The sequence below is a fragment of the Gymnoscopelus braueri genome, assembly GCF_963280865.1.
Source record: "Gymnoscopelus braueri genome assembly, chromosome: 15".
Taxonomy (NCBI): domain Eukaryota; kingdom Metazoa; phylum Chordata; class Actinopteri; order Myctophiformes; family Myctophidae; genus Gymnoscopelus; species Gymnoscopelus braueri.
In genome coordinates this window covers 38,319,206-38,333,420 of record NC_137620.1, presented here as the reverse complement: position 1 = coordinate 38,333,420, position 14,215 = coordinate 38,319,206, and the positions used below count along the sequence as shown (strand labels likewise).

Here is a 14,215-nt window from a genome sequence, read left to right as displayed (position 1 = left end):
TAACGGAATGCAGTGTCACAACAGTTTTGATGATGTATCAAAGGTGTGAGGGTGGAGAGAGAGACAGACTAGGTAATAATAACACATTATGTTCCATAATAGTAGATTGTGTTTTTCATGTTGTTGTGTTTCCATTGTTGACTGTCCTGCATCATTCTTTTCTCCCTTTTAGAATACAAGACAGTCCAGAAACACCAGTTAGTGCAGAGGTAATCAGGTCCAGCACCGCCAGTCATGGCATTCCCTGCATGGATGCAGGCTATGCCTCTAGCCCTGAACCATGACTGTCATTGTCATATCATGACAGTCATGGCGGAACTTCAACCTGGTTTTGGAACTTTCTCCATTTACAACCCGTACATCTACATAAACGTTCAGATTTCAAAAATAAAGTGCTGACCCCACGGCCATGGATGTAACAAGTTGAAACGGGCGGGTCTAAGTACCCGTATCTTCCGTATTGTTCAATAAAAAGCATTTTAATCGGATCGGTGGCCATTTTCTTCGATTTCTTTCTTGCACTCTGATACATTAAAACTCTATGAGAAAATTGCCGCCGATCGGATTAAAATGTTTATAGATAGACAGTATAAAACATCAAAAGTACAAGCTTAAAACACTTGCAGAACTGCAACTTTTGATGCTTTTGATGCTTTTGTTATGCTCTAATAGGCCGTTCATTTACGAAAAAAAACACAAAAAGTTAGAAAATGGAGATACCAGGTTTCTCCCCGACAGCGACGATATGGGATGTGCAATTGTACATGTTCTATGACCTGTTTATATTTTAGGACATAGCAGGCTCTTTTAAGCCACTCTGACAGCAACATAGATGACATCACATACCTGTGACTTTGGAGGTAGGTATAGAGGAAAAGACAGCCAATGAGGTCATTGGGAGGTTCACCTGTTGAGTATCAGTTTGTGCTTGGGGAGACAGAGCCTGCTTGTGAAATACTGACAGTCTGCATGGTTTATCTACTTTCAGTGGTGGATTTCATTTTCTGGTATCGCCGGTGACCTGCTCCATCATGATACTCTTGGGTTGATTGCTCTTCAAAAGGAAACTTTTATCTTTATCCTCATTTTCCAGGTATGATACAGATTCAAAATGTTTTGTTGCTAGGAATGATCAAATTAATACACTGTAATTCTGAAACAAATGCACAAGAGTAAAACTATTGTAAATAAGAAAGTTTACTTAACAATGTTGTTACTTATCACCTGTGGGGATGAAATAAATTTGGTGTAAAATACAAGTACAGGATTTACAGTTTCATGAAATTGTTTTATTGAAAAATGAAAAAAAAAAACATGTTAAGATTTGTAGATAAGTAATGAGGGAATGTGATCTTTTTCAGGGCTACAACAACACAAGCGTATGCAGTACAGAGGAACAAATGACATGATCTTCAATGAGAACAAATGAAGTGATCTTCTATGAGAACAGTGGATTTTGAACGAGTACAACAATGCAGATCATCAAGTGTGTTTTAGTTGGAGATGGCTTAGTGGGTATATCTAGTCTTTTAGTCACCTACATGACGGACACATTTCCCACTGAACTACCAAACACTGTACCGACAGTTATGGACAATCATTCAAAACTGGCAACGATTGGCGGTGAAGAATACAACCTCCAATTATACGAAGCTTCAGGGAGTGAAGACTATGACAGGCTACGCCCGATCATGTACCCTGGAACAGATGTGGTTCTGGTGTGTTTCTCTGTCGTTGATCCCTCTTCATTTGAAAACATCAAAGAAAGGTGGATACCCGAGATCACCCACTACTGCCCAGGGTGCCCCTACCTGCTGGTGGGCCTGCAGACCGATCTGAGGGACGACCCCTCCACCGTGGAGACACTAGCCAGGACGAGAGAGAAGCCCATCCCTCCAGAGAGAGCAGAGGAACTGGCCCGCCACCTGAACGCTGTCGCATACGTTGAGTGTTCTGCTCTCACTAAGGAAGGTGTACAGGATATATTTGACCACCTGTTTTTAGCAGCTCTGCAGGGTCACTCTGAGCCCAAAGAGATGCACACATGTGAGCTGTTATGACCCCTTACTAAGCTTTTGCTTTAGAACCGTTTGGTGTTTGTTTAAACAGCCATCAGAGCCTGTGACTGCAAAATTAAATGAATCAAAAAATAAGTATTGTACATTCCAGAAGTGTTGCTGTTTAGTGGAGGTGGTTAGATATCCATCTCATTTCCATAATAGCCTTTTAATTTTGTTGTTAATCTAGATGCTACATATTTTCAAATCAAGGATGTGTCTCCAATACTATCACATTTAATCTACAACATTTTAAACAAATCAAGCCCTTCCTGACAGTTGGTGCCGCTAGGACATATACCTACATTGTATGATTTTTTTTATCTCACATTGATTATTGTTTAACTGTGTCTTTCACATGTGTGATGACACTTAAAAGTATAGCCTATAAGAAAGCCATAAAAGGTATATTCGACACAAAGCCTTGATGTATTAACATCAATGCAACATCCTGGGGGGGAAAAACATAGATATATTTGTTTTGTATGTGTGTGGCAATTTTAAGATTTTTAACGTGTCATGTACAAAACATTACATGGACTATAACTGCCTCCTCTGGTGAACTCATAAAAAGAAAGACTGATAGTGGCATTGACACTAGCCCTGCCACCAGAGGGGACTGTGAGGTACAGTACAGGTTAGACACACTTCCTTTGCTCATAATGTACAGTTCAGTGAAGCATACAAATATAAGAGAATGTCCACCATTAAGACTAAAATCAAAGAATGTCTGTGACAATTTTATAGTTAGGCAAACTTATTATTGTTAATGTTTTTGTTGTATTTCATTTTATAACACACATATTCTTTACCCAATCTGTGATTTTTTCTTTTATTATGTATTATGTTGCTGCTATCTGGTTTTATTGTTATACGTCAGGGACACTGGATGAAAATTTGCATCTTTGCTAAATCCAACATAATTACACTGTATGCATTATGTATCTATTGTTCTTATTATACGATGCCATTGAAGTTGACGTGGTCGTGTTTACACATATAGGCAAACACACAAAACATGAAACAATCCAAAGTAGCATGTGTAAAACATTTGTAGGGGAGAGCGGGATAGGTTGTGACCCTTTAAGCTTTTCTTCAAGTGTTCAGAGACATGTTTTTTTTTTAATCTTATTAATTAAAATCACTTTGAAAGCAGGTGTGCTTTTCTCTGTCACTTGTTGTGACTTGTTGTCTGAGAGGCACAACCGAACCCCTTTGTTCCCGGACCTAGGCACAACCTAGCCCCCTGACAACGTTCTTTGTAAAACATAATATAGGTCTTGCTTTTTGATACTGACAGTCAAAGCTTACATGAGATGATAGTGGACAGATAGATGATTAAAATGAGGTATATTGTGACTGTTTGACGACTAATATTGTCTTTGTCACTGCAATGTTCAATATTCCGTAAACAGCTCCAACCCCAGCAGAGCTGGATCCCTGAATGGACCTGTCAGGCCCAGGCTGCAGTGGCTTAAAGGGCTATTTCACTTCACAAACATGTTTGGGGTCATTTTATCATCTACTGAGGCTTTTGTGAGCACCCTATACCCCATTTGGAACCTCTGTTGCTATGAGCACCCCAGACAGTTTTTAAGTTGCTTGATTCAATATTTAGATAATTGATATTAATTTGATCAGCCACGCCCCTTTCACAAACCCATTGTAACTGCAAACTCTTTTAACCAATTCATCAACAACATGAACATGGCTCTGGTGACTGATATTGTCCTTCTAATACGTGAGGGGGCCGTGTTTTTTTCTTCTTTCTCATTTCCCTAAAAATGTACGTGGTCGTGTTTTTGCTGCCCTGAAATCACCATTCGCTGATCCCCCTAAGTTGCCCCTAATAAAACCCACAAATGCATCATTGTCCCTATATGCACTTTGTGCTCGCTTGGTGCCCTTCAAATCACACATTGTTATTTACATAGAGGACTTTGGATCAACAAAATACATACTTCTTTTTTTTAATACTTTATTGTCTCCGCCAGGCCGAAAGGCATGGCGAGAGAGTATGTTTTACCCCCTGTCCGTCCATACAGATTTCGGCCAAAAATCCCCCAAATCGGTACACAGTATCTCTATAGTCATTAAAAGAAACGGCTAATTTCAGATTTTTCATATTCCATCCTGATTGCCAAAAACTGTCTTTCAAAGTTTGCAGGAGTACTCTGTTTCGAACAAAATGCCTCAAATCATGAACACAGCATGCAATTTCCGTGAAATTTTGCACACACATTCCCATTAGGCCGAGGAAGAAATGCAATTTGAAAATGTTCAAATCAGCCTCATGGTGGCGCTGTAACAGGCCGATTCGTGTTTTTACCTATAACTGCACCGATCAGTGTAAAACTTTGTATGCACACTCTCTAGAGGCCAAGGAAAAACCTTTGCCCTGCATTTTTCACATTTGCCTTTTATAGCGCCACCAGGAGGCAGACTTATGTAAAACATTTTTTTTTATATTAAGCCTTCAGATTTGATCCAAATTTCACGCAAATCGGGACACATGATCTCTTTAGTCATGTGATCAAGACGGATCTGTTTGATTTTTCATATTCCATCCTGATTGGCTAACATTGACATGTAATGTTTGCAGGAGTGGACCGTTTTGAACAAAATAATAACCTACCTGACCTGGCGGAGACTTGTGCTCCGAGGAGCACTTTTTCTAGTTTTAATTATTTTTGTTTTTAGAACAAGCAGGCCAGCTTGGGCATCAATAAAATTGGTACATTTCAGATGTTTTTAACACTCATTATATTACGGGCTATTCAGTCCAGAAGAGAGGGATCCTATATTAAAGCAACATCAGTCCTTTACAAAGTTCTCAGTCCGTTTCTCCTTGATGCCAAAGTCCATGGCCATTTGCCAACAGATATTCCATTGATTCACTCCTAATCCTAACAGCACGGTGAGCAGGCCAATATAGCAAGAAAATAAAATAATAAAACAGAGAAATAAAATACAAGAAATGTAAGTTTTATATAATACAATGACAGTGATATACCTCCACCATAGCTCAGTTTCACCTACGTATACCTACATACAAACATAAATACATACTCAATCCCCCACATACATATAAAGATCCTTCACAGAATATCCATTTTCATGTATAATATCCATTTCAACCAGTATTTATAAAATGTATCCATACAGTCTTACAGAGAATGTGAGTTTCTCATTTTCCATATGTTTTGTACAGTGGCTATCCACTCCCCATTTGTTGGCGGGGTTTTGTCCAGCCACTTTCTGGTAATTGCCTTCTTGCTGGCTAGTGGCTACCAATAATATTTTAAGAAGGTACTTATCCAGGGTGCTAAATTTGGTTGGTATATTACTCAGGTAAATATTGGTAAAATTACATTCAATCTCAGATCCCACTATTGAGTTGATATCTGATGTCTTGCCAGTAGGTTGAACACGTTTTCTGTATAGGTCAACTCTTCTCACAGGGGCCCTCATCCAAGGTCATTTCGACTATGCATGCTTCTCATGGTATCACAACACCACTAAGGCCTTAAAAACAAGGCTCCAGACATCCCAAAATAAACTGGTAAGGCTACTTCTTGGCCTCAATCATACAACCCATCTAACCCCTGCTCATTTTGCTAGGGTTGGATGGCTCAGGGTTGAGGACAGAGTACAGCAACTTGCTATGGGCCTGGTCTACAAGATTCGACACAACATTGGAATCCCCCTGTATTTGTCAAAATACTTCCAAAACGTAAATGAATCGTCCACGATCATAACACCAGAGGCAGCCAGACTAATCATGTTCAACACAGATTTGGCACAAACAAGGGAATGAACTCCTTCTCATGCTATACAACAAAAATGTGGAATGCCCTGTAAAACCCTACTCACTTTCAAAACTGCCCTAAAGAATCACCTTCAGGAGGCTGCAATTCCAAACTGGCCCCTGTCAAAGTCTTAACCTAATCATGTTCTTCCATGACAACTCTCTCCAAAGGAGCTAGAAGTGGTGGATAGTAGGGCATTCACAACTAATGATTTTTACTAGTCGACTCATTTGACCAAGTAGTAGTTTTTTTTTGGGGGGGGGGGGCATTGTTTTAATGCCATCCTACTACTATATTACTATTATTATTATCCTCCTGACCAGTGTTGGAATAGTTACTACAACATAGTAATATGTTACTTATTACATATTACTTGTTTAAAAAGTAATGTAGTTACTTTACTTATTACTCCCTGCCAAAAGTAACTAGTTACTTATTACTTAGTTACTTTTTTTTTCTCGCCCCCAGTAATTGCATCCTTTCTCCCCAAAAGTCTGACTTTGCATTTTCAACATTAGCAGTTGTTTTTTTCTCTTTTCTGCAGCCTACATTGTAAAATCCTCATTGTTGATTTAACTCTGAAAAGTGTTCTGTACACATGACGGGTCCATTTGGTTCTATTTGTACACTCATTTCAATTATATTAACACTAAGACTTTTACTGTGTAAGTGTGTATGAATTCATAACTTACAGACTAAATGAAAACCATTTGACTATGAATTGAATACTAAGGACCTCAATGGAAACAAGACCGCAAGGACTTTTTTGGAAGTATTTTAAATGTATTTCATGTATTTTTTGCCTAAAACAATATTCAAATTCAAACACCTGGGCTCAAACAGATAATGACTCATCATGAGACACAATCTTTGAACAACTTCTGTTGTTTATTAAACAAAATGTATTCTAATAAAATACAAAAATAAAAAGGCTCCCATAGCAACACATATCACCAGTCTACCATTATATCAATTGACCAAAAACAACACAGGATCAAATAAACACACTCAAACCCAGAGTACCACCAAGGCTCGTGAAAAAAAAGTAATAAATTACTTTTTGAAAAAAAGTAAAGGTAATAATATTACTCAAAACGTGAAAGTAATTAGTTACTTTACTAGTTACTGGGAAAAAGTAATAATATTACTTTAAGTTACATATTACTTTAGTTACTTTCCAACACTGCTCCTGACCTTATTTTTATGGCGTTTTAAGGGAAGCGCTTCTGGCACAGCAGCACAGCACCACAGCAGCGTCTCCAAGGATCCCCATTGCCCAATAATAGGCTTTTATTGGGCATACTTTTGACCCCCTTTTGATAAAAAAATTAAGTCAGGAGGATAATAATAATAGTAAGATTGGTCATTACTATGGCATTAAAACATTTTTTTTTTCCCTCAACTATTCGACTAGTACCAACAAGGTCGACTAGTGGTTATACTAGTCGACTAGTCGACTAGTTGGTGAAAGCCCTAGTGGATAGTACACTACATATATTCAGCCATTTTATCATTCTTACAGTATATTTGCTTTATATGCATGCACAGAGAGGGGAAGAGAAGGGGAGAGGAGGGAAGAGGAAAGGAGAAAAGGGGAGATGAGGTCGAGAGGGAGGAGAGCGTCAAGTATGAGAAAGTTTGTCTTGTGTTTTCACCAGAGAGAGGTTAATGCAATGATTATCAACATCATACTCTTTATTCATTGACTTTAAAATCAATCTTCCCAACTACACCCTGCATGCGCTAAGCACATGTTCACCTCCCCCCAATCATTAAATCCACCCTAGTGTGCTTCATTGACTATATGCTCTGATGTCAATATTGTTGTGATGTGCAATTTAACATGTTATATGACCTGTTTATATTTTATGATTATGACATAGCAGGCTCTTTAAGCAACTCTGACAGCAACATAGATGACATCACATACCTGTGACTTTGGAGGTGGTTAGAGGGAAATACAGCCAATCAGGAGGTTCACCTGTTGAGTATCAGTCTGAATGGTTTATCTATTTCTTTCTAGTGGTTGATTGAAAATAGATCTCGTCTAATTCATGTTCTGGTATCGCCGGTGATCTGATCTGATCATGTTAATCTTGGGTTGATCTTCAAAAGGAAAGGCTGCTGATCGCTTTTCATCAGCCAGGCTTATCTACACACTAATCAATCACACCATCATTCCCTCAACAAGGTGGTCCGTTTAAATACATCTCTCTCCTACACTACACTAGATCACTGCTTCACTTGCTGCCACACTCTGCTGCTGCTGCTGCTGACAAAGCTTGGCTGTATTCCAGTGTTCCTGACTGAACTGATCTTCAACCCCCATTTCCAGGTATGATACAGATCTCTAACCAAAATATATATTTAAAATGTGATTTGTTTTGTCGCTAGGGATGGATGGTAAAATGTAAAAATGCTGTAACTGAGAAACAAATGTAAAAGACTAAAACGGATGCAAATAAGGATGTTAACTTAACACTGTTGAAAGTGTTAAATATAAGTAAAATAAAATACAAATAAGTGTAATAAATAAAATAAAAATATAAGTACTTTGATGAAACAGTATTTACAGTTTCATCAAAATGTTTTATTGAAAAATGTAAAGGAAAAAAAACATATTCCATTGTGGTCCTTTGTAGATTTGTAATGAGGAAATGTGTCTTGGTCGTGATCTTTTTCAGGGACACAACAACGCAGAGGATTAAACACAATTATCTTCAAGGAGAACAGTGGATTTTGAACGAGGACAACAATGCAGAGCATCAAGTGTGTTTTAGTTGGAGATGGCTCAGTGGGTAAATCTAGTCTTTTAGTCACCTACGTGACGGACACATTTCCCCACAACACTTGCCCAACAGTTTTTGATAATCATTCAAAACTGGCAACGATTGGCGGTGGTCGACAATACAACCTCCAATTACACGATGCTTCAGGGGTTGAAGACTATGACAGCCTACGCCCGATCATGTACCCTGGAACAGATGTGATTCTGGTGTGTTTCTCTGTCGTTTATCCCACTTCATTTGAAAACATCAAAGAAAAGTGGATGCCTGAGATCAAGCACTTCTGTCCAGGGTGCCCCTACCTGCTGGTGGGCCTGCGGACCGATCTGAGGGACGACCCCTCCACCGTGGAGAAACTAGCCAGGAGGAGAGAGAAGCCCATCACTCCAGAGAGAGCAGAGGAACTGGCGCGCCACCTGAACGCTGTCGCATACGTTGAGTGTTCTGCTCTCACTAAGGAAGGTGTACAGCATGTATTTGACCAGGTGGTTTCAGCAGCTTTGAAGGGTCACTCTAAGTCTAAGCCCAAAAAGAGGCCCTGCAAATGTGAGCTGATGTGACTCCTTACACTTTTTCTTTGGAACAGTATTTAATAGTGCACTGTGTTTGTTTAAACAGCATTCAGAGACTGTAACCCTACTTTTCTTTTTAAAAGTATTGTACGTTCCAGAAGTGTTGCTGTTTGACAAGTGGATCAAGTTTAGATTTCCAGCTCACTTCCATAATATCCTTCTTATTTTGTTGTTTATCTAGATGCTATAGGCTATATTTTCAAATCAAGGATGTGTCTCCAATACTAATACTAATCTTATGTACAACAATTTAAACAAATCAAGCCCTTCCTGACAGTTGGTGCTGCTAGGACATACCTACATTGTATGATTTTATTCCACATTGATTATTGTTTTTCAAACTTGTCATTCACATGATGACACTTAAGAACAGCTAAGAGATATAAGACAAAAGTATTCGACAAAAAGTCACTGTCTTAAAATAATGTTAATTTGTTTTGACAATTTTAAGGTTTTTAAATAAATGTGTCATATACAAAACATTACATGGACTATGACTTACGCCTCTTGGGAAAAGAAAGTATAGGCTGGAACAACCTAATAAACAAATATACAAATATAAGATAATGTCCACCATTCAGACTAAAATCAAAGAATGTCTGTGACTATTTTATTTTATTGTTTTATTATATATATGTATATTGTTTTATTTTATAGGTACAGTAGGCAAACTTATCTTTGTTAATGTTTTTTTTTTATTTCATTTTATAACACACATATTCTTTACCCAATCTGTGTTTTTTCTTTTATTATGTATTATGTTGCTGATATCTGGTTTTATTGTTATACGTTAGGGACACTGGATGAAAATGCATTTGCATCCTTGCTAAATCCAGAATAATTACACTGTCTGCATCATGTATCTATTGTTCTTATTATACGCTGTCCCTCCCAAATAAACGAATAAAGTAAAGTGTACCAACAATTTTGGACAATCATTCATTATTGGCGATGATTGGTGGTGAACATTACCACCTTCAACTATGGGAAGGTTCAGGGATGAGTGAATATGACACAAGTACTTGTGCATCCTGGGAAAGATGTGGTTCTGCTCTGTTTCTCTGTTGCTAAATCCACTTCATTTGAAAACATCAAAGAAAGGTGGATACCTGAGATCTACCATTACTCTCCAGGGTGCCCCATTGGTCATAGAAGTGTTGGTGTTTGACAGGTGGAAACACCAGAATTATTATTCTGCTGGTTTGGGGGTGTTTTGTCACCCAAAGCAGTATTTGAATGAAGACTTTTGGAATTAAAGTTTATTAGTTAAAGTAGGCCTGATTGATTGATTGATTGAAGTACTTTATCTAGAAAGACATGGAAACAGAAGCCTACATGGAAGTACAATTCACACTACACGGTCCTCTAAACTGGATCGCTCATAAAAGCACAATGGCTTATTTAAAATGAGATCCCCAAGCACTCAAATCATGATGACATTTAAGAAAACAGACAGATATACACTACTATGCAGAACATCATACAATCAGCTTACAGGTTACTGGTATGAAAAACAAGAAATATGTACAATAAACAGTTCGAGGAGGGGCGGGGCGGGGGACGGGGGACAGAGGGGCTTAGGTTAAGACTTTAACAGAGGCCAGTTTGGAATTGCAGCCTCCTGAAGGTGTTTTTTTAGGGCAGTCTTGAAAGTGAGTGGGGTTTTACACTGCTTTACTCCTTTATTCCTTTGTTTGTGCCAAATCTGGGTTGGACATGATGAGTGGAGCTGCCTCTGGTGTTGTGATGGTGGACTTCATTTACGTTTTTGAAGAACTTTGACAGGTACATGGGTATCCCAATGTTGTGGTGTATCTTGTAGACCAGGCATGGTGAGCAGGCCTCCAAATAGCAGAAAAATAAAATAATAAAACATAGAGAAATAAAATACAAGAAATGAAAGTTTTATATAATATAATGCAAGTGATATACCTCCAGCCATAGCTCAGTTTCACCTACTTATACCTACATACAAACATACATACTTACATACTCAATCCCCCACATACATATAAAGATCCTTCACAGAATATCCATTTTCATAACCCATTTAGACCTGAGGCCGATTCTAAAAACGCCTTCTAAATCCTGAAGTTTTCTGAAAAACATATGTATTAAAAAATTACAACAAATGTATGTTGCTATATACTGTACATAGCAACAAGAACCCCAAAAGAGGCTTCCCGCCCAAAATGGGATAATATCCTTTTCAACCAGTATTTATAAAATGTATCCATACAGAGTCTTACAGAGAATGTGAGTGTCTCCATTCTGTATATGTTTTGTACAGTGACTATCCACTTCCCCTTTGTTGGCGGGGTTTTGTCCAGCCACTTCCTGGTAATTGCCTTCTTGCTGGCTATAGTGGCTACTAATAGACCCCTTAACAGACGACGTCACACTGGTTGCAAGCGTCATACTGGTTGCAAAGGAAACCCATTCTGTCATGTCTCGCTAGGACGCGCCTCACAAGCCAACACACACGAGGATGTTGAATGAACTGAAACCAGCGCTCCCCGAAACAATATGTTGGGAATTGATTGCATGAAACAATCACCTGTGTGTCCAGTCTCAATGTTAGTACACAAATAATTGGTCTATAAAGAATAAAACAGAGTTAGAACTTCACTTGTAGGTACAGTTGAAATATGGATTGTGGTTGAAGGAGGTTGTGTGAGAAGTACTGTAGATTCAACTGGAATATCTTGTCTACTGCATAGCGTTAGTGCAGGACTGAGGTCTTTGTAGTTGTATAAATGTGGAAACTCCATTCCTATTGCATTACATAAATGTTGATGACAATAAACATTTAAGATAAATGCCATAACAATCCAATTTTCAGTTTATAGCCATTTGACATCATGCAGATGTTTTTAAAATGTCCCTCATGTCAAACCTTCCACAAAGTTTCATTAACTTACAGACCTTTTTCATGAGAAGCCAGCCATGCCCACTGCCACGCACCCTTTAGCCAATTGGTGTGAAAACTTAAGGTGAGACAAGTAAGTTCAGCTGATGGCAACAATATCAATGGTCAGGAAACAGTCATTTCTGACCTTGGCTATTAGCTAAGGTACAACAATGTCACATGATGACAAACTGCATCATCATTTAAACATCTTCAAGTAGAATGATCCAAGACATGAATACAAACTGTCACTGGCAGGTAGCTGAATCATCTTGTAGGTAAACAAGGGAACCAGGAGACCTGGTACTAACAGACCCCTAGTGGTTGAAAGATCAGAGCACTACGTCACGCTAAGCTTGGCCAATCAAGAAGAGGACAGAAGACAGACCTCTTTTATGCCCATGTATGGAGAAGAATGTTTGGAGAGGGGGACAGACAAAGCCACATAGGCCCCCCTGGGTCTGGCAAAAATCACACCCAGTGTGAAGTGAGCGGTGCTATTTATGAGCGAAGTTTTAAGTTAATTTCATCATGTGTCTCGCTAGCCAATCACAGCACGTCCTGCAAAGATAAGTATTCAGACCCTTTGCTGTGACACTTGTATATTTGCACCGCTCGGTGCTCAAAAACAACAGTGGTCATCACAGTGATGGAAGCTCACTTAAAAAGAAAAAGTATTGTTTTTGAAGTGAGTGGTGCTATTTATGAGTTATTAATTTCATCACGCGTCTCGCTAAGCCAATCACAGTACGTCACAGCCAATCAGCCAATCACAGTACAGCGAAAGAAAAATTTTCGCGACGGAAAGAAAAACTTTCGCCACGGATAGGTCCCAAACCCACTTATAGGAGCGGCTACACCGCTCAAAAAAAAAAAAAATGTGTGTATATGTATGTATATATATATATATATATATATGTATTGACTTTAAAATCTTCCCAACTACACCCTGCATGTGCTAAGCACGTGTTCACCTCCGACCCGATCACCAAATCCACCCTAGTGTGCTTCATTAATTGACTATGCTCTGATGTCAATATTGTTGTGATGTGCAATTTAACATGTTATATGACCTGTTTATATTTTATGACAGAACAGGCTCTTTAAGCCACTCTGACAGCAACATAGATGACATCACATGCCTGTGACTTTGGAGGTGGGTAGAGGAAAAGACAGCCAATAAGGAGGTTCACCTGTTGAGTATCAGTCTGTTTATCTATTTCTAGTGGTTGATTGAAAATAGATCTCGTCTATTTCATTTTCTGCTATCGCCGGTGATCTGATCTGATCATGTTAATGTTGGGTTGATTATTCTTCAAAAGGAAACAGTCTGCTGATTGCTTTAAATCAGCCACAAACCAATCACACCATCATTCCCTCAACAAGGTGGTTCGTTTAAATACGTCTCTCTCCTACACTACACTAGATCACTGCTTCAATTGCTGCCACACTCTGCGGCTGCTGCTACTGCTGCTGCTGCTGCTGCTGCTGCTGCTGCTGCTGCTGCTGCTGCTGCTGCTGCTGACAAGCTTGGCATTATTCCATTTGTTGCAGTAAATGGTTAAATCTACTTTGACATGAGTGTTCCTGACTGAACTGATCTTCAACCCCCATTTCCAGGTATGATAAGGTCTCTCTAACCAAAATATATATTTAAAATGTGCTTTGTTTTGTCGCTAGGGATGGTAAAAAATGTATAAATGCTGTAACTGAGAAACAAATGTAACTTAACACTGTTGAAAGTGTTAAATATAAGTAAAATAAAATACAAATAAGTGTTAAATAAAATAAAAATACAAGTACTTTGATGAAACAGTATACAGTTTCATGAATGTTTTATTGAAAAATGTTAAAGAAAAAATACTTGATTAGTCAGAAATGTAAAACAGCCCATGGTACAGTAAGACATTAAGGCTAAAAGGATAACATAAAAAAGTCCTGGGGATTTGTTTCCATTGTCGTCCGATTTGTAATGAGGAAACGTGTCTCGTTGTGATCTTTTTCAGGGGTTACAACAACGCAGAGGATTAAACACATTGAAATTATCTTCAAGGAGAACAGTGGATTTTGAACGAGGACAACA

The 14,215-nt window shown here is 38.5% G+C and overlaps 1 protein-coding gene across 1 annotated transcript; it reads left to right on the top strand.

The window, feature by feature from the left end:
* Positions 1-8,621: 8,621 nt before the first annotated feature.
* Positions 8,622-9,212, top strand: LOC308101528 (cell division control protein 42 homolog; the record flags this gene model as incomplete). Its single annotated transcript, XM_080450947.1, has 1 exon — positions 8,622-9,212. The coding sequence occupies one exon, from the start codon at positions 8,622-8,624 to the stop codon at positions 9,210-9,212; it is 591 nt and encodes a 196-aa protein (XP_080307073.1).
* Positions 9,213-14,215: the final 5,003 nt, after the last annotated feature.